The sequence below is a fragment of the Rhinatrema bivittatum genome, chromosome 2 (genome assembly GCF_901001135.1).
Source record: "Rhinatrema bivittatum chromosome 2, aRhiBiv1.1, whole genome shotgun sequence".
Taxonomy (NCBI): Eukaryota; Metazoa; Chordata; class Amphibia; order Gymnophiona; family Rhinatrematidae; genus Rhinatrema; species Rhinatrema bivittatum.
The window spans coordinates 278294772-278317114 of NC_042616.1; the positions used below are offsets into that span (position 1 = coordinate 278294772).

General features: G+C 45.4%; 1 protein-coding gene across 1 annotated transcript in view; it reads right to left on the bottom strand.

Moving 5' to 3' along the window:
- Positions 1-3565: 3565 nt before the first annotated feature.
- LOC115086107 overlaps positions 3566-22343 on the bottom strand; it is an 80872-nt gene continuing 62094 nt past the window's right edge. The window contains exon 2 of the mRNA XM_029592631.1: positions 3566-5884. Within this exon, the coding sequence (XP_029448491.1) occupies positions 3727-4797 (1071 nt within the window). The 5' untranslated portion in view covers positions 4798-5884 and the 3' untranslated portion in view covers positions 3566-3726. The remainder of the gene's footprint in view (positions 5885-22343) is intronic.

A 22343-nucleotide genomic window follows, 5' to 3' on the forward strand; every position in this document is an offset into this window, starting at 1 on the left:
TTGGGAAGTCTATACCCCCAATGCAGAGGAACAGGGGGAGAGGAGAATATTCTTGTTCAACACTAACAGGAATACTGAAGGTAAATTTTGTGTTTTTAGACTGTTACAGTCCACTGTAAATGTCTACAAAGTCTTCCTTAAATAAAGGCAAGCTATGGAGAACAGTAACCTGCATGTGGTAGGTCTGTTTCCGTTGTTCTTCCATCATGGGTCCAGTTCAACATCTTCATGATCCTTTTTAGTAGGACTCACTCCCCAACTTCTTCTGTAACCAGGATGGAGGGTGGATGCTCTAACAGACTTTCCAAGTCTCTCACATCTGCTGGGAATCTCATGCATTCAACAAATGTCTCCAGTATGTCTGTTATGTCTGATATGTTCAGGCCAAACTCTACTGAAATCGGAGACCTGAGGCTTCTAATCATAAAAGGACATATGCCTCAGGATGATCTCTGTATTTTAAGTTTGCATGGGATGACTGTTGCTTAAAAAAGTGATCTCCCACTTGATTTGTACCATGCAGTTGCCACCAGGTCTAGCTTGTCACTGTCTATAAAAGCATCCTCAGCTGCTGCTCCAAACAGCCAGTGAGACCCTATGGTTTGACTGGAGAGATGATAAAGTACACTGTGACAGGACTGACCATCAGCCCAGCAAGGTTACCCTGGCCAGTTAGGTCTGATACTCAGATGAAGCCATCATTTCTGGCTCCGTACCAATGCTCTAAGGAGACGTGGACAATTATTTCAATTGGAGACTGAACTCAGCCGGCCAAAACCCCTCTTCCGCACCTGAGGGCTGGTAGGCCTGCACTAATCAGTTAAAACATCTGTGCAAAATCAGACACATTATGAAGAGGAAGACATACTGAGTAGTAGTCAAAGTGAGCTGCCAGTGGCTGGCTCTGCAATACAATTGACAAGAAACAAAGGAGAGAAAAGTGTGGTGCCATGGCTCAGTGATGTTGACCATTACCAGTGCCAGAAGACTTAAGGGGTTGATTCATCAGAGTGCGCTAATTTAGAAAGATTATTGCAAGAAACCCTTCAAAGTTAACTTGCACAGTGAACATTTGCATACCATGACATTCGGTAAAGCCACAGTATGCAAAGGAACACCAAGCAAAGATTTCTGTGGTAACAGGGGTCAGTTTTTCAACTCTGACAGAGATTGATGAGCTTGTTAACATGCACAAAAAACCTGTGTTTACATGCATTATTAATAGCACACTTTAATGATTTATCCCCTAAGAGGCCTATATACTAAACATTTTTCCCTAGATATGGGAAAAGTAATTTTCAAAGCAATTTCCCTGCATAAAATGGCGTTTTGCTTGTGGAAAACACTCTGACTGTACGTAAAGTTTAGTTTATTCAGTGCTCTTGATATACTGTCTTTGTTCATTAAACCAAAGTAGTTCACAGGTCATGCCAACATGTGCGCAACTTTATGCACAGATAAGAGAAGTATTCCTGGAGAAGAGCCGGGGAGGCGTTAACACTTAAGCTCATGCTTCGGAAGTGGAAGTGGAAAATGTGCCCTCACAAATAGCAGGTGCAGGTCTGTGCGTGCACATTTTCTGACTCACATGTCAAAGGAAATATTTTCCCTTTGAAAATTAACATAGTCCATAAGTAAAAAGTACCCGCACACTTTACACTTCTGTACAGAGTTTGAAAGTTGACTGCTAATGGAAAAATCCTCTAATACATTAGGCCTTAAGTGTCAGTAGTTGACTGGTTAGCAACCTCCACAGTCATTTCTTTATGCTGGCTCTATCGTTGACTGAGCTTCGATGACTGGGAAGGGGGAATAAGAAAGAATGTATTAAGTCTCATATTTTCTACTGAAACAGAATTGCATTAACATCAAAATAGGTCATATGTCAAGCTTGTCAGTGTAGTCCGTTTCACTTTGCTTAATCCCAAATGTAAACCTTTGTGCTCAGTAGTGCCTCTAAGCACTCTGTGACAGACACATGATCAACTATCTTAGTGCACAGCAGCAGTCAATCAGAGTACAAGCCTCATATAAAATACTTATGTTCCATTTCTTTTTCTTTGATAATTAGCTCTGTTGTAATATCTATGATATGAAGACTAAAGAATTTCATTTCCTTGATATTTCATAGGTCCCATATTATTTGTTCAATAAATATAAAACAACAGATGAAGTACAATGGATTTCATATGCTAGTCCCAGTCTGTTTTTTATCCGTGGAAATAATTATTTTTTCTATTAAGAGTATTTTGCTTATAATATCACTGTTGTCTAGTCCAGAAATGCTATCAAATGAAGAATTTCCAGTGCTGTTTCAGAAGGAGGGCATTTCATACAATAAGCTTGCCTTCAGCCATCCCAGCCCCGAACTATCCGCTGTGCTGCTTCCCCCCTCGGCTGCTGACTCTGCCTCCAGCCTGAGATCAAGGGCCCCGAGGACGTCATAAGCGCAAGCGTTGGACCAGGACAAGATTCTCTACCACTTCTGCATCACCGCTGTGCCCCTTTGTGCGCCCCCTTAGTGCTACACCCTGGTGCTTAAACAGTAATTTTTATACCTTCTTACCCTCCAAGTTTCCTGAAAATGGCAGCCAGTTTGATTCCAGTCTGCCTTAAAAATGGCAATTACAGGATGGAGGAAAGCACTTAGAAGACTCAAAACTCCCCGAGTTGCAAAGTAAGACATGCTTTCTTAAGACACGCTTTCTCATTAATATCCCTTAAGAACATAAGAACATAAGAAATTGCCATGCTGGGTCAGACCAAGGGTCCATCAAGCCCAGCATCTTGTTTCCAACAGAGGCCAAAACCAGGCCACAAGAACTTGGCAATTACCCAAACATTAAGAAGATCCCATGCTACTGATGCAATTAATAGCAGTGGCTATTCCCTAACTAAATTTGATTAATAGCAGTTAATGGACTTCTCCTCCAAGAACTTATCCACACCTTTTTTGAACCCAGCTACACTAACTGCACTAACCACATCCTCTGGCAACAAATTCCAGAGCTTTATTGTGCGTTGAGTGAAAAAGAATTTTCTCCGATTAGTCTTAAATGTGCTACTTACTAACTTCATGGAATGCCCCCTAGTCCTTCTATTATTCGAAAGTGTAAATAACTGATTCACATCTACTCGTTCAAGACCTCTCATGATCTTAAAGACCTCTATCAGATCCCCCTTCAGCCGTTTTCTTTTTTTTTTTTCAAAAGTTTTTATTAACTGCAAGAATATGCATCCATATGATGAGAGAGGGCAGTATAGTACAGTCAGTGCCAACAGGGCACGGCACAACAGAGACAGTATGTCCAAACAGTAACAAGAGCACAAACCAATCAGCTGAGCGCATACAATGCAATTCCCGCTTTCCTCTTTTTTTAGTAACCCCTACTCTCCCAGCCTGTCATCCCAAGTGGTAGACTCATCCCCTGCATTCATCCCAACCGCACTCATTCCAGCATCCGCAGTCACTCCTGTTGCCCTCCCCATGCAGTCATCAATACAACCTCAAACAAGCAGCGGCAGCCCCCCTCTCTCCCCCCCCCCCCCCCGAGACCAGGGAATTCAGTTCCATAATATAGTATAACCAGTTTCCAACAGTCCAATTTGTATTTCCTTGTGTAGCAAAGCGAAACACACCTGCCAGCACTCCTCGTACTTCTTATTCCGCTTGCGGTTTCCGGCAGTGCAGTCCATGCGCTCCATTTGCACAAACGTTGCCATCCTTTAGTGCCAAGCCGCTGCGGAAGGGGATGTTGTAGGTTCCACCCACACCGACAAGATCGTGCGGCATCCTAACAGGGCGGCCACTCGCCCAAATGTTGCCTCAGAGTGATTGCCTGGCGGCAGCATACGGAAAGGATGGGTCATCAGACTATCGGCAGAGGCATGGGTGGCAATACCTGTACAGCGGGTGATGGTGTCCAGCACAACTTCCCAAAACCGTATGAGCATCCGGCATTGCAGGAGAAGGTGTAGCAAAGTTCCCTCCTCCAGGCCACATTTGATACAAAGCAGAAAATCGGTGAGACCCATCTTGAAATGGCGGACATAGTCATAATAGGCCAAGTGAAGAATCTGGAATTGTAGTTCACGAAGCCCTACATCCGGGTTTTGAGTGTGTAGAATTTTAAGGCAACTCAACATATACTCCGTGATATCCCGGGTCAGGATGGCAGACCACCGGCGCCCCAGCGGCTGCAGGAAGTCACGTTCCTGACGAGCCTGGCCTAGGGTTTTCCATCCTACTATGGTGTTATTGAGACAGGCTGCATCAAAAACTTTAGTTGCAAAGTCAGTTTCCGCGGCCACCACCTCCGCTGTCCATGAGAGGGACTGCAGATAGTGACGGGCTTGTAGGTATGTAAAGAAATGACGTGGGGATAGATGATAATCCTTAGTCAGCGACTGAAAGTCCAAAATGGTATGGAACTCTGAGTCATATAAGTGAAAAGTGAATGCGATCCCACGACTGGCCCAATGTTGAAAGATGCCGCTGGATTCCCTGCCAGGTAGAAAGTCCAAGTTACCCAACAGCGGCATCAATAGTGAGGTGGTGCTTGCCAGACCCTGGTGCTTCCTTAGCCACCTCCAGGCACAAATACAGGGATTCAGCAGCCGTTTGGGGAAGTCCAAGGTGTGGAGCTGCGAGGGCTGGAGATGTAACAAACAAAGAGGAGACCAGTGTGCCGTCATTCTGCTCACTAACCCCTTCTCACAATAGCGATAATTATCTGTCAGCCATTTTCCCACAAATCTCAGCTGGCAGGCGACATTGTAAAGCCGCAAATCTGGCATCCCACACCCTCCCGCCTGTCGAGGTTTTTCAAGAGTGGTGTATTTGATACGGACGGCCTTACTCCGCCACAGAAATTTGGAGATACTGGATCACAGGCGTTTTAAATCGCTGACAGTAAGCCAGCATGGGAGCATGTGTAGCACATATAGAATTTTGGGGAAAAGTACCATTTTCACCAGTGCTTACCTGCCAGAGAAAGTGGGAGAGATCACCATGCTACTAATTGTGTCTGTACCTTGCTAATGACTGCAGAGAGATTTAGTTCATACATTAGGCCCAAATCCCTGGGAATCCAGACCCCCAAATACTGAAGCTTGCCAGGGGCCCATGCAAATGAAAAGGGTCCTCCCCATGACTGTGGTAGCGCTGGGTCCAATGCGAGGGCCTCAGATTTTGAAAAATTAATCTTCAGCCCTGCAATACTCCGGAACTGTTCAAAAATATCAAACACATTCTTTGCGACTGTCACTGGAAATAAAAAGAATACAAGTATAAAATGAACACATTCACTAATTTAAAATAGCAGTTACTATACAGTACTGCTGATGAGTTCCCCAGTGAACCATAACCTAAAACCTATGACTCACTATCAGTTCCTGTATGTTTCACAGTTTATTAGATGATTTTTTATACCGTTGTTCGGTGGGACCATCACAATGGTTTACAACATGGTAAAAAGAAATATACAAAATTTAAGAACTTAAATACAATGCATAATAGATAAAACAATAATAAAATTAGTTCAATGCTTATTAATACATGTCATTAGTAATAAATAAAATAATAAAAAACTTAATAAAAGGATTATGATTTCATAAAAGATAAAAAAGGGTAAAAAGTATGTCTCATCTTCACCACAAATTAAGCCTCATAGCAGCTTTATCATCTGCCTGTAAGCTTAGCACACCATCTTTATTCACTGAGATTTCCTTGTCTAAAGATGACCAACCAATGCAGGTATGACTCAATTAGCGATATCTTGTCATCTGGCTGTCAATTTCAATCTGCTGGATTTCCTTATGCCTCCTGTTTTGAGCATTCCAAAGAGGCAGCTTCATTTTTCTGCTCTATGTATCAGCAAACAATCTGGCAAGAGAATATTCATTTTGGTTGGTTATATATATATAAAAATTCAAAAAATAAAATTGGCACAATAACACACACATATATTTATCAGTTGCCCTAATCAATCATTCCTCAATCACACTGCTGTTCTAAATTCTATGTAGTGTCATGCATTTATAATGGGGTAGATTTTCAAAGGGTTTCACACGTAGGTTACGCGCGTAACCCCCCGAAAACCTACCCCAAACCCCCCTGCGCACACCGAGCCTATCTTGCATAGGTTCAGCGGTGCGCGCAAACCCCGAGACGCGCGTAAATCCCGGGGCTTTCCTGGGGGGGGGCGTGTCGGGGGCGTGGCGTGGTGGCGTGTCATCCGGGGGCATTCCGGGGCGGGGCCGAGGGTGTGGTTCTGGCCTGGGGGCATTCTGGGGGCGTGGCTGCGGCCTCCGGACCAGCCTCCAGACTGGAACATGCGCACCGGCAGCTGGCCCGCGTGCGCAAGTTACGCCTGCCTCAAGCAGGCATAACTTCTGGAATAAAGGTAGAGTGGTTTAGAGAGGGCTGGGGGGTGGGTTAGGTAGGGGAAGGGAGGGGAAGGTGGGGGGAAGTGGAGGGAATGGAGGCCGGCTGCGCGGCTCGGTGCGCGCAGGCTGCCGATTTTGCTCAGCCTTGCGCGCGCCGATCCCGGATTTTAACAGATACGCGCGGCTATCTATTAAAATCCCGCGTACTCTTGTTTGTGCCTGGTGCACGAACAAAAGTACGTGTGTGCGTAATTTTGTAAAATCTACCCCAATATGTATAGATATCACATAAAACAGTGTTGAAATATATACAAAGTGCATGTAATGAAACAATGACACCCTTGCAATAGAATTGGACTTCAAGAAAGATACTTTGTGAATTGCAAATGAGTCACGTGGAAGATACTTCTATAGAGTCCATCATGCTAGTGTGAGATAACATAGTACAAAATTTCATCTTTGTTAGACTTTCCTCACTCCAAATGAAGTCAAATCTTCACTAAGGTGTATTGTGCTGTTTGTACATCTCACTCTACATGCAAAACTGGCCCCTAAACCCTAAACCACCACCACCTCGACCTATTAGATGGCCATCCTATAGAGGTATAAATAGGTGCACATAGTGAAAGCCTCCCCAGAAATTCCCTCTCTTTCACTCTCTCTCACTCCACTCTCCCTCCCCAAGCCCATAAATGGCCAAAATGCAATTCCAAAAATTTATTGCAAATCGCGTTATGACCATTTCAGGCCTATTGCACAGCTTAATGCCATGTATAGTTATTTCTGGTGTTAAGACCATGCGATAGCATGCATTATGCTATCGCACGGTGTGACATGTCCCCTAATTTAACTAATTCGCACCCAAAGCTCCTCCCCAATCCCGCCCCCTCAAAAATCTGCATTCGCACCATGCGCTACAGCATTTTTCGCATGTTTTATGGTGTTAACGCATGAATTAACGCATTATCGCACGCGTTAACGCCATAATGCATTTTGAAGAATGATGAGGTCAGTGTCTTAAGACTTCAACCGTTGTTAATTAACAGCTTGCTAAATGCAGCATAATCATCTGTGAATTTCCATTGTCTTCTTAGTGTGTGGAAACCTTTTCAAGTCTCTTTGCTGGAACTATATATGGAGCAGACTTTAATACCTCTTTGCAGTACAGACGCTGTGATGCTAGTGTCATATTGGGCTCATCATTTTAGGTACACACATATCATTTTTATTTTATTTAAAGCTTAGATCCAATATACTCTCTCTCTATATAAATCTATATCTATATCTATCTATCTATCTATCTATCTATCTATCTATCTATATATATAGATGTGTTTGTGTGTATGTATATAAAAGAAACTATTAAAATAATTTGCCCTACATATCAGGGTAGATTTTCTAAAGTGCGCCCGCGTGTACTTTTGTTTGCGCACCAGGCGCAAACAAAAGTACGACGGATTTTATAAAATCCGGGGTCAGCGCACGCAAGGGGGTGCACATTTGTGCAACTTGTGCGCGCCGAACCCTGCGCGTGCTGCCTGTTTCCTCCGAGGCCGCTCCGAAATCGGAGCGGCCTCGGAGGGAACTTTCCTTCGGCCTCCTCCCACCTTCCCCTCCTTTCCCCTATCTAACCCACCCCCCAGCGCTATCTACACCCCCCCTACCTTTGTCAACAAAGTTATGCCTGCCGGAGGCAGGCGTAACTCGCATGCGCCAACGGGCTGCTGGCACGCCATCACCCAACCTGGGGCTGTTCCGGAGGCCTCAGCCATGCCCCCGGAATGCCCCTAGACCGGCACCATGCCCGCAACACGCCCCCCCGGAACACCCCGAATGTCACGCCACCCCCCAACACGCCCCCTGGCGAAGCCCCAGGTCTTACGCGCATCCCAGGGCTTGCGAAATAGGCTCAGCGCGCACGGGGGGGGGGGGGGGTGTTTCAAAAAGGGTTACACGCAAAACTTATGCGTGTAACCCTTTTAAAATCTACCCCATTATGTTCCTCAATTACAACATACAGAAAAGCAGGATCAAGGTAAACTGTCTGAGGTTGAATTAAACCTCACTCAGTTTCTGGAGAGTTCATTTGAAATGACCGTAGAAAATAGAGCCACTTTAATTGTGCAATTTGCCTTTCAGTCAGAAAGGGATTCAGTATTGAGAATGTTTTTTAGATATAAGAATATACATTTTTATGGTCAATATATCAGAATATTTCCCGATATTGCTCGCTCTACTCAGTTGAGAAGAAAAAAAATTATGTCTATAAGACAGGAAGCTACTGATAGAGGGGCAAAATTTCTTTTAAGGTTTCCCTGTCGTTGCCTGATTATTCACCAGGAATCAAAATATTTGTTTAATTCACGGGAACAACTTAGATCTTATTTGGACTCCCATTCCTAGTACCTTCATTGACTGGAAAAAAAAATGTTTTGGATGGTTGAAACAGTGATTTTTGATGACATAATTTCTCACATGTTAACTGTTCTATTTAGATTGCTGTTATCTTTAAATTGGATTCCATTTTTCCTATGATATATGTAGTTAATAATAATTAATGGAAGAATAGTCTGTTTGTTTAAGTTGCTACTGTTAAACATTTTTTTCTCATTCTGTAAGAATTAACTTAGTTAAGATGTTAAATGCTATAAAAATAAAATAAAAAAAAAATTGCCCTGGATTTTGTGCAAATGAAATTTCCATTTATTGTAGTATGCATAAGAATGTCGTTTAGACTTGGTGGCAATTTTGTGCCTGCCCATGCAGTGGACCTGGGTTCGATTCACAGGCTGGGTTTTCTGTTCCTTAGGGCTGGCTGGTGCTGAGGATGCTGTGGTGACCTGGGGGAGAAGAAGGGAGTCACAGTCATTGCAGAATGCTGACCCTACTGGCCATACTTTGAGTCCATGTCAGCTGGGCTCCAGTTTGTAGCCCCAGGCTGTGAGGAATGTCGCTGCAATGTCTGGATTGATCTGAGGTGGAGATATAAAACTGGTGACAAAAAAGCCTCTGGCAATTGCAAATGAAAGGTCATAGGCCAACAGAGGTTGGTTCTTATTGAGTGAGAAAGCAAAAAGGAGCAGGTGGAAACTGCTGAATTAAAAACAAAATTTAATGGCTAGGATGATAGTAGATCCACAAGGTAATTAATTTCAATTGGTCTGATCTTTTGTACCCAAGGCAACAGGGCTTTTTATAGATTACACACAAAGAACACATTTTATAAATTAAAAGATAAAATGCATTACTCCATACCTGAAAAGATAAGAGGGATTCACAAAGGATCCGTTTTTATAATCAAATTAATTCTTGCATAGTAAAATAATTAGGGATGTGAATCGTTTTCCATATCGTCTTAACGATAGAAATCGTGTGGCAGGAGAAGAAAATCGTGTTTGGCACGATTATTTCATTGAAAAATCGTTAAAAATCGTTTTTTCCGATTAGTGCGCACTAACTCGAGTTAGTGCGCACTAACTGAAAATGATACAAATAGACACTTTCCAGGTCACTGAAGGTCAGTTAGGAATGAATATGTGTTCCTATTGGCTGGCTGCCCTCTTATCTATTGATGTTACCAAGGTTTCCACTGAGGTGATGGTTGGGGGGATGGGAAATGGAACTGGAAACTCATGAACACCAACAGAAAATGAAACAAAGTGTTCACACTTCCCAGGTCAGTAAAGGTCACTTAGGAATGAATATGTATTCCTATTGGCTGGCTGTGCTCTTATCTATTGATGTTACCAAGGTTACCACTGAGGTAATGGTTGGGGGGATGTGAAATGGAAACAGTTGGAAGCTTGACATGTGATGATCAGCACTCACGTGACTAGAACTTCTTTGTTTATTATTTTTGTTAGCAGGCACCTGAAATGCTAGTGCATGTTGAATTTGCCAATCACTGTGCATTTTAGAAAGGTGGTCCTGGCTGGAACTGTACACAGTTCAAATATATGTAATTGATTGTTGGTAAGTGTATTTTTTAAGTAGCCACACTGGCACAAGTATGTTTACTTTTCCTCCTACTTAACTCACTAGCTCAGCTTTGTAAGAAGGGCTTCTCTGCTTGAGTGAGGGTCAGGCAGCTCCCCCCTGTCTGTGAAGCCAGCCTCTCACTAGTAATGCAGGGAGGGAGCTGTCTCAGTCTTCACCATCCTCCTCCCCCCCCCCCCCCCCCTCACCCACACACCATTCACTAGCTGGGACATGGGGGAAGTCAGGAGTGAGGGTCAGGCAGCTCCCCCCTGTCTGTGAAGCCAGCCTCTCACTAGTAATGCAGGGAGGGAGCTGTCTCAGACTTCACCATCCTCCCCCCCCCCCCCCCTCACCCACACACCATTCACTAGCTGGGACATGGGGGAAGTCAGGAGTGAGGGTCAGGCAGCTCCCCCCTGTCTGTGAAGCCAGCCTCTCACTAGTAATGCAGGGAGGGAGCTGTCTCAGACTTCACCATCCTCCCCCCCCCTCACCCACACACCATTCACTAGCTGGGACATGGGGGAAGTCAGGAGTGAGGGTCAGGCAGCTCCCCCCTGTCTGTGAAGCCAACCTCTCACTAGTAATGCAGGGAGGGAGCTGTCTCAGGCTTCACCATCCTCCCCCCCCCCCCTCACCCACACACCATTCACTAGCTGGGACATGGGGGAAGTCAGGAGTGAGGGTCAGGCAGCTCCCCCCTGTCTGTGAAGCCAGCCTCTCACTAGTAATGCAGGGAGGGAGCTGTCTCAGACTTCACCATCCTCCCCCCCCTCACCCACACACCATTCACTAGCTCCGACATGGGGGAAGTCAGGAGTGAGGGTCAGGCAGCTCCCCCCTGTCTGTGAAGCCAGCCTCTCACTAGTAATGCAGGGAGGGAGCTGTCTCAGACTTCACCATCCTTCCCCCCCCCCCCCCTCACCCACACACCATTCACTAGCTGGGACATGGGGGAAGTCAGGAGTGAGGGTCAGGCAGCTCCCCCCTGTCTGTGAAGCCAGCCTCTCACTAGTAATGCAGGGAGGGAGCTGTCTCAGACTTCACCATCCTCCGCCCCCCCCCTCACCCACACACCATTCACTAGCTGGGACATGGGGGAAGTCAGGAGTGAGGGTCAGGCAGCTCCCCCCTGTCTGTGAAGCCAGCCTCTCACTAGTAATGCAGGGAGGGAGCTGTCTCAGACTTCACCATCCTCCCCCCCCCCCCCTCACCCACACACCATTCACTAGCTGGGACATGGGGGAAGTCAGGAGTGAGGGTCAGGCAGCTCCCCCCTGTCTGTGAAGCCAGCCTCTCACTAGTAATGCAGGGAGGGAGCTGTCTCAGACTTCACCATCCTCCTCCCCCCCCCCCCTCACCCACACACCATTCACTAGCTGGAACATGGGGGAAGTCAGGAGTGAGGGTCAGGCAGCTCCCCCCTGTCTGTGAAGCCAGCCTCTCACTAGTAATGCAGGGAGGGAGCTGTCTCAGACTTCACCATCCTCCCCCACCCCCCCCCTCACCCACACACCATTCACTAGCTGGGACATGGGGGAAGTCAGGAGTGAGGGTCAGGCAGCTCCCCCCTGTCTGTGAAGCCAGCCTCTCACTAGTAATGCAGGGAGGGAGCTGTCTCAGACTTCACCATCCTCCCCCACCCCCTCACCCACACACCATTCACTAGCTGGGACATGGGGGAAGTCAGGAGTGAGGGTCAGGCAGCTCCCCCCTGTCTGTGAAGCCAGCCTCTCACTAGTAATGCAGGGAGGGAGCTGTCTCAGACTTCACCATCCTCCCCCCCCCCCCCCCCCCCCCCCCACACACCATTCACTAGCTGGGACATGGGGGAAGTCAGGAGTGAGGGTCAGGCAGCTCCCCCCTGTCTGTGAAGCCAGCCTCTCACTAGTAATGCAGGGAGGGAGCTGTCTCAGACTTCACCATCCTCCTCCCCCCCCCCCTCACCCACACACCATTCACTAGCTGGGACATGGGGGAAGTCAGGAGTGAGGGTCAGGCAGCTCCCCCCTGTCTGTGAAGCCAGCCTCTCACTAGTAATGCAGGGAGGGAGCTGTCTCAGACTTCACCATCCTCCTCCCCCCCCCCCCTCACCCACACACCATTCACTAGCTGGGACATGGGGGAAGTCAGGAGTGAGGGTCAGGCAGCTCCCCCCTGTCTGTGAAGCCAGCCTCTCACTAGTAATGCAGGGAGGGAGCTGTCTCAGACTTCACCATCCTCCCCCCCCCCCTCACCCACACCATTCACTAGCTGGGACATGGGGGAAGTCAGGAGTGAGGGTCAGGCAGCTCCCCCCTGTCTGTGAAGCCAGCCTCTCACTAGTAATGCAGGGAGGGAGCTGTCTCAGACTTCACCATCCTCCCCCCCCCCCCCCACCCACACACCATTCACTAGCTGGGACATGGGGGAAGCCAGGAGTGAGGGTCAGGCAGCTCCCCCCTGTCTGTGAAGCCAGCCTCTCACTAGTAATGCAGGGAGGGAGCTGTCTCAGACTTCACCATCCTCCTCCCCCCCCCCCCCTCACCCACACACCATTCACTAGCTGGGACATGGGGGAAGTCAGGAGTGAGGGTCAGGCAGCTCCCCCCTGTCTGTGAAGCCAGCCTCTCACTAGTAATGCAGGGAGGGAGCTGTCTCAGACTTCACCATCCTCCTCCCCCCCCCCCCCTCACCCACACACCATTCACTAGCTGGGACATGGGGGAAGTCAGGAGTGAGGGTCAGGCAGCTCCCCCCTGTCTGTGAAGCCAGCCTCTCACTAGTAATGCAGGGAGGGAGCTGTCTCAGACTTCACCATCCTCCCCCCCCCCCCCCTCACCCACACACCATTCACTAGCTGGGACATGGGGGAAGTCAGGAATGAGGGTCAGGCAGCTCCCCCCTGTCTGTGCAGCCAGCCCCTCACTAATAATGCAGGGAGGGAGCTGTCTCAGACTTCACCATCCTCCCCCCCCCCCCTCACCCACACACCATTCACTAGCTGGGACATGGGGGAAGTCAGGAGTGAGGGTCAGGCAGCTCCCCCCTGTCTGTGAAGCCAGCCTCTCACTAGTAATGCAGGGAGGGAGCTGTCTCAGACTTCACCATCCTCCCCCCCCCCCCTCACCCACACACCATTCACTAGCTGGGACATGGGGGAAGTCAGGAGTGAGGGTCAGGCAGCTCCCCCCTGTCTGTGAAGCCAGCCTCTCACTAGTAATGCAGGGAGGGAGCTGTCTCAGACTTCACCATCCTCCCCCCCCCCTCACCCACACACCATTCACTAGCTGGGACATGGGGGAAGTCAGGAGTGAGGGTCAGGCAGCTCCCCCCTGTCTGTGAAGCCAGCCTCTCACTAGTAATGCAGGGAGGGAGCTGTCTCAGACTGGTATCATGGTTAGGGCACTGTGTGCAGGAAGATCACAACACTCCTGGTATTAATAGGGATAGGGCACTGTAAGAGATGACTGTAGTAGATTGAATAAAGATCTGATGTTTCTGCTCTCCTCACACCAAACAAAAACAACACACAAGCAGAGAAGCCCTTCTTCCAAAGCTGAGCTAGTGAGTTAAGTAGGAGGAAAAGTAAACATACTTGTGCCAGTGTGGCTACTTAAAAAATACACTTACCAACAATCAATTACATATATTTGAACTGTGTACAGTTCCAGCCAGGACCACCTTTCTAAAATGCACAGTGATTGGCAAATTCAACATGCACTAGCATTTCAGGTGCCTGCTAACAAAAATAATAAACAAACAAGTTCTAGTCACGTGAGTGCTGATCATTACATTACTTTTTTTGTCAAGCTTCCAACTGTTTCCATTTCACATCCCCCCAACCATTACCTCAGTGTTAGCCTTGGTAACATCAATAGATAAGAGCACAGCCAGCCAATAGGAATACATACATACATATTCATTCCTAAGTGACCTTTACTGACCTGGGAAGTGTGAACACTTTGTTTCATTTTCTGTTGGTGTTCGTTAGTTTCCAGTTCCATTTCCCATCCCCCCAACCATCACCTCAGTGGTAACCTTGGTAACATCAATAGATAAGAGGGCAGCCAGCCAATAGGAACACATATTCATTCCTAACTGACCTTCAGTGACCTGGAAAGTGTTTATTTGTATCATTTTCAGTTAGTGCGCACTAAATCGAGTTAGTGCGCACTAACGGGGAGTTAGTGTGCACTAACTCGAGTTAGTGCGCACTAACACGATTTAACGATTTTTAACGATAAATCGTTAGAATTTCTATTGTATCGTGTTCTATAACGATTTAAGACGATATAAACATTATCGGACGATAATTTTAATCGTTGAAAAACGATTCACATCCCTAAAAATAATATACATTATAGTGAAAGAAAAAGGAAACTAGAATGGTAGTATACTTATCTGAAGTTAATTGTTACAAAGATCATTTTGAGAGTTGAATTCTACAGTGATACATTGTATCTGAAAAGAACACAGTAGTGTGAAAGCTGTTTAGGATTTAAGATCTAGTACCAGAGTTTAAATATATTTGTGATCTGAAAAACTGGTTTGTGTATTCGTTTGAGATTGTTTTCCAGGAACGGGATTCTTGACTGCCAGTTTAATAAATTTGATCTGGTTGGTACAGAAGTATTTAAATTATTTTTTTATGATAAAATCCCTTTGAAGAAAAGTGTAAACTGTCATAAATTAACAACTTGAAAGAAAGGAAACCCCTGAAGGCTGAATCAACTGGATACCTATGTGACCATGCAGAGAGATAGTTTATACCCCCCCAAGTGGTTTACATAATTGTAAATTTCTTGTATGTGAACTACTGATTGGGTGAGAGGTCTGGATGAAATGGGAGGACTTCAGGCTGAACAGCCAGGAGGGCCTCAATGACCTGTAGATGGGCTGAGTGAACTGGTAGACTAATTGGTAAAACTGGTAATTTAATTGCTGTGTGCATGTTAGAAAATATCCTGATTTACCCATGTAAAAACCGACATATGGGGATAAATGTGTCTGATGTATGCATGTTAAATCTACTCATGTATAACTTTAACGTTAAAATACACAGGCATCCCAGTTACGCAAACTTATCCAGCTAGATTCCAAATTATATGGGTAAATATCAGTTTTTCAGCTGCTTATCAGTATAAATTCTGAGTCCTAAAATTCTACTTATCTGGCTCTCCCAGCGCTCTCCCAGCATGCACACAGGCCACTCTCCTGTGCACACGATTCAGTAAGTTAATTTATTTAAATTATGGCCCGCAGTAAAAAGAGGCGCTAGGGACACTAGCGCGTCCTAGCGCCTCTTTTTTGACAGAAGTGTGGCGGCTGTCAGCGAGTTTGCCAGCCGATGCTCAATTTTGCCGGCATCAGTTCTCAAACCCGCTGACAGCCATGGGTTCGGAAACCGGACGCCGGCAAAATTGAGCGTCCGGTTTTCAACCCGCGAGCCACGGGCCCATTTAAAATTTGTTTTTAACTTTTTTTAACTTTTGGGGCCTCCAACTTAATATCACCATAATATTAAGTAGGAGGGTGCACAGAAAAGCAGTTTTTACTGCTTTTCTGTGCACTTCCCCGGCGCCAGCAGAAATTAATGCCTATCTTTGGGCAGGCGCTAATTTCTTAAAGTAAAATGTGCAGCTTGCTGCACATTTTACTTACTGTATTGTGCGGGAATGACTAATAGGCTCATCAACATGCATTTGCATGTTGCGGGCGCTATTAGTCTTGGAGGGGTTGGATGCACGTTTTCAACGTGCTATTACCTCTTACTGAATAAGGGGTAAAGCTAGTGCGTCAAAAACGCGCGTCCAAATGCCGGTTAACAGTGCGCTGTACTATATCGGCCTGTTACATTAGGGCCTGCAGGTCTGGGATTTTATTGCCCAAACTCTGCGCATTTGTATTCATTGCTTTCCAATTTTTCTTTCTTGATTTGTTGCACTTCCTAGACACCTTTTCTGCTTTTTTGAGTTGATTGAGTTTGTTATTTTCTCCTCCCACTTCCTGTATTGCTGGGGGTGACGTCAATTTCATTGGCAATTTCTTGCCACCCCCATTCTTTAGCATCCTCCTTCCTGCTACAGACAAATGTAGCTGCTGCTCGATCGCTGGGATGTGAAGAAACATTGAGCCAGCGTCTTTCATCAGAAAGAATCAACACAAGTTTATTACTTGAGTTAGCAGAGACAGTGTTATACAATAATTGCTTCTGGCTAGGTGAGAATTGTTACCACCAGGTCCATGGTATACCCATGGGGTCGCCCTTGGCACCCTCGGTTGCCAACCTTTATGTAACTCATTTTGAGAACACCCATATATACACCTCCACTTGGTGGCAGTATATTAAATGTTGGTATCGTTTCATCGACGATATCTTTCTTATCTGGGATGGACCACAGTCCCAGTTAGACACATTTCTACAATGGATCAACACGGTAGATCAAAATCTTCAGTTCACCTCACAGGTTTCAAAAATTGCTATATCGTTTCTAGACGTTTCCATAAGAATAGAACAAGGCAGAATACACACAACCATATTCCGTAAATCTACGGATCGCAATAACCTACTCAAGTTCAGCAGTCACCACTCATACAGCTTCAAAATGGGTCTCCCAGTCAGCCAATACTTTAGAGCAAAACGTATCTGTTCCACGGATAAGGATTTTGAGATACAAGCAGACATTCTAGCAGACAGATTCCTTGCCCGAGGTTACCCTCGTAAAGCCATCAATGCAGCATATAAAAGAGCTAAGTACAGTGACCGTAACACTTTATTACAGTATAAGCCTAACAAGCAGGAAACACACTTGACCTGTGTACTAAAACAATCAGATGCATCCAACATCATCAAAACAGCCATACGAAGACATTGGCATATTTTGTCAACACACGACATATTTCAGGAAACACCTATATTTGCCATGTCCCGGGGCAGAAACATTAGAGACCACACAGTTCACGCACAAGCCAACATTCCCAAACAAGAAGAGATTCTAGTGGGTCATCAACCATGTGGTAATTGCACATGGTGTGCACAAACCATCCAAGGTATCCTATGGATAGACCCTGTCTCAGGATACAAAGTTTGGCGTAAGCAAAATACAAACTGTTTATCCAGCAATGTAGTCTATGTCATCATCTGCCCGTGCCCCCAGTTATACATCGGTCGCACCTCAAGACCAGTCAAGGTGAGACTGGGAGAACACAAGTCCAGATTCAATACAGCGAAAATGACAGCGCCAATGGTGCCACATCTGACAGATAAGGGACATATTATAGCAGATCTCACATGGACGGTATTGGAACATTTGGACGCCCCACCCAGGGGCGGGGACATCCAAGTACTACTTAATCAACGTGAAGCTTTTTGGATTTTCACTTTATCCACCGCGGCCCCGCGGGGCATGAATGACGATCTAAATTGGAATATGTTGTTGTAAAGTTCCATCACATTTCCAGTACATCAGTCCACGGGACTTGTTGGCATATAGTGCGTTCTGGTAGTGAACCTGACCGTCCGGTCAAACAACAGTTTAATATGGCACATTGATGCTGTTCTATGCGAGCATCAGACTAGAGAATATGGATGGACTCAAACATACTCGTTCTCGAACCAATCGACGGCATTACACCAGCGAGCAAGTCTGACAGCTAGCTTACGTCATCACGCTAGTAAGCCATCCAGATAGGAGTTCTCTATCAGGTCGTAATCCAGCACATCAATCTTTCATTACGCTGGCGTTATCACGTCATCAAGTTCGTATACGGTCATTGGTCACAACTTACTCTTTCAGCTGCACATATAAAGGGTCAGTTCAGAAGACATAATTACTCTTCCGGTGACGGAGTGAGAGTCACTCCGCCAAGAGCCGTATACCTCAAGTTCACCAGAGGCTTGCATTGAACGGAGTTCATCTAGATTCCCAGCAAGTTGGCAGCTCTACAATGTTTCACACCCCTGAGGAAAGACTAACAGTCTGAAACACGGTTCGACTGTGTCGGGACCCTTGTTGGAAATTGGACAGCGTATACCAACATCAAAAAGGGAAGTCTTAACTTTACTCCATAATAGCTTAAAAGCAGAGCATTTTCAGCTCTTTAAATTTAGCACTGTTATGGCTTTATAAACAAGTTCCACGTTTATCTCACGGAAGAGTTCACATAGGCGAAAGAAAAAAATCTTTTATAGCAAAAAATTTCACACAGGAGGAGGGGGTTAGTTAATGATTATACTACCACAAAACTGTGGTGCCGAGACACCAACGAGTTTATATGAAACTTTCCCTCTACTCCTTAACAATTTTTTAAAATCATCACACAAATAATTTATTAACATTAGTATACACTGAATACAGAGCAGGTGTCATAAACCGTTATTAAATATCAGTTTCAACAAATCATTTATAAGTAGGTATTTAAGTTTTCAATACCTTCACATCCCAGCGATCGAGCAGCAGCTCCTGATTGATTGATTGTAATTTCCAATCGCTGTAGTAGTGGCATTGATTTGTTTAGGTTTGTCACAGTTTTTCACGCCACACCATGGAAGCATGGAAACATACGTTTAGCTTCACTGAAGCACAAGTAGCCGATGTATTAAAAGAAGAGTCATTTTTGACTGACCCTAGTACAATTAACCAGGAATCTGCTTGGGAAGAATATCTGCGGTTATCAAAAAAAATGATCAGATCAGAACTTCACGGAACGACGTTAATTGAGTATGTTAAATTACAAATTATACCCAGGGGACTTCGTATGTTAAAAGACCCAATGCTGTTTAATGAGGATCCGGAATTCGTCAAGACATGGTATGCCATACTTAATAAATGCTCCCTGGATCTGATGTTATTGATTATCACCAGATCCAAGGTAAGCACCAAAGAACTCACAGAACAAACTACTACGATTGTGGAGCAATTAAAAACAGACCCCACAGTCACCACAATAGATGAAAAATTGGCTGAATTCCAAACCACACTAGAGGAGTTCAGGACCTCTATTAAAACAGTTAAAATCTCTAAATTAAAGAGAGATCAAACGGATTACAAACTGGACAGGGTATACCACTGGATGGGTCCCAAAGTACCCTCTAGGAAAGTCCGGTTCACCTTTTCATCAGATGAAAATTCTAGCAACACAGATGAAGGAGAAGATTATCCCAAAAGTGGTCCCGATAGAAACATCAAGGGAGATTCAGCCGCACAGGCCAGTACAGTGGAGCAGAACAACCGTTGGTCTGGTAGAGGGAAAGGCAAGAAAACGAATAGGGGAGGAGCCACCTCATCGCGATCAACACGACAAAAGAAATGACATCCGGCAAGTCAAGGGCTACAAGCTGAAGATAAAACAGCCACTTCAGTAGTGAATTTATCCTCCATTCCCTTAACAGACTCACAAGTTTCGCTCCTTGACCAGGGACTCTCCTACGTACCAACCTCCAAACATTCAGCGTTTGACAGCCGCATCACAATTCAACGTTTTGTACGTAAATTGAATCTGAGATTATTTTTCACAGACAAAACGTTTATGGAGGCGGACCCGTCAGTGGTTAAACCCAAATCCAGTTGGATCCCCCCGGGTCCTGTCGACCCCCACATACAAACGTTCCAGGCTCTAGTATTGAAAGATCTGGCAGACTATGAGGCGACTTCACACAGAAGTAAGCACAATTTATCATCAGCACAACAGGAAGCATTACAGAGTCTGAATAAAATGACAGAAATCGTCATCAAACCAGCCGACAAAGGGGGCGCAGTGGTTATACAGGACCGAACCAAGTATCTAGAAGATCTTCAGGTTCATTTGAATGACATCAAATATTACCAAACAGTCACGAGAGACCCCACGGACACCATTAAGTCTAAAGTTCAGGAAATAGTAGAACACAATGTTAGGCTCACGAGCAAAGAAAAATCATATCTTATGGTTGCCCACCCTAGGAAACCAGTGATCTACTCTGTGCCCAAAATCCACAAAAGCCTGTCATCCCCTCCCAACAGACCTATAGTGTCCCAAAATGGGTCGGTACTCGAACCCGTGGCAAATTTTATTGACACGTTTCTGCAACCTTTTGTGGAAAAATCTGCGTCATTTATCAAAGACACCGCTCATTTTTTGAGGAATTTGGAAACCCTTCAAATACACTGGGAATCCATTATTATGATCACCATGGATATAAATTCATTGTATACCAATATTCCCCAACATAGGGCTTTGGAAATTCTGGAAGAAACATTGAGCCAGCGTCTTTCATCAGAAAGAATCAACACAAGTTTATTACTTGAGTTAGCAGAGACAGTGTTATACAATAATTGCTTCTGGCTAGGTGAGAATTGTTACCACCAGGTCCATGGTATACCCATGGGGTCGCCCTTGGCACCCTCGGTTGCCAACCTTTATGTAACTCATTTTGAGAACACCCATATATACACCTCCACTTGGTGGCAGTATATTAAATGTTGGTATCGTTTCATCGACAATATCTTTCTTATCTGGGATGGACCACAGTCCCAGTTAGACACATTTCTACAATGGATCAACACGGTAGATCAAAATCTTCAGTTCACCTCACAGGTTTCAAAAATTGCTATATCGTTTCTAGACGTTTCCATAAGAATAGAACAAGGCAGAATACACACAACCATATTCCGTAAATCTACGGATCGCAATAACCTACTCAAGTTCAGCAGTCACCACTCATACAGCTTCAAAATGGGTCTCCCAGTCAGCCAATACTTTAGAGCAAAACGTATCTGTTCCACGGATAAGGATTTTGAGATACAAGCAGACATTCTAGCAGACAGATTCCTTGCCCGAGGTTACCCTCGTAAAGCCATCAATGCAGCATATAAAAGAGCTAAGTACAGTGACCGTAACACTTTATTACAGTATAAGCCTAACAAGCAGGAAACACGGTTGACCTGTGTACTAAAACAATCAGATGCATCCAACATCATCAAAACAGCCATACGAAGACATTGGCATATTTTGTCAACACACGACATATTTCAGGAAACACCTATATTTGCCATGTCCCGGGGCAGAAACATTAGAGACCACACAGTTCACGCACAAGCCAACATTCCCAAACAAGAAGAGATTCTAGTGGGTCATCAACCATGTGGTAATTGCACATGGTGTGCACAAACCATCCAAGGTATCCTATGGATAGACCCTGTCTCAGGATACAAAGTTTGGCGTAAGCAAAATACAAACTGTTTATCCAGCAATGTAGTCTATGTCATCATCTGCCCGTGCCCCCAGTTATACATCGGTCGCACCTCAAGACCAGTCAAGGTGAGACTGGGAGAACACAAGTCCAGATTCAATACAGCGAAAATGACAGCGCCAATGGTGCAACATCTGACAGATAAGGGACATATTATAGCAGATCTCACATGGACGGTATTGGAACATTTGGACGCCCCACCCAGGGGCGGGGACATCCAAGTACTACTTAATCAACGTGAAGCTTTTTGGATTTTCACTTTATCCACCGCGGCCCCGCGGGGCATGAATGACGATCTAAATTGGAATATGTTGTTGTAAAGTTCCATCACATTTCCAGTACATCAGTGCACGGGACTTGTTGGCATATAGTGCGTTCTGGTAGTGAACCTGACCGTCCGGTCAAACAACAGTTTAATATGGCACATTGATGCTGTTCTATGCGAGCATCAGACTAGAGAATATGGATGGACTCAAACATACTCGTTCTCGAACCAATCGACGGCATTACACCAGCGAGCAAGTCTGACAGCTAGCTTACGTCATCACGCTAGTAAGCCATCCAGATAGGAGTTCTCTATCAGGTCGTAATCCAGCACATCAATCTTTCATTACGCTGGCGTTATCACGTCATCAAGTTCGTATACGGTCATTGGTCACAACTTACTCTTTCAGCTGCACATATAAAGGGTCAGTTCAGAAGACATAATTACTCTTCCGGTGACGGAGTGAGAGTCACTCCGCCAAGAGCCGTATACCTCAAGTTC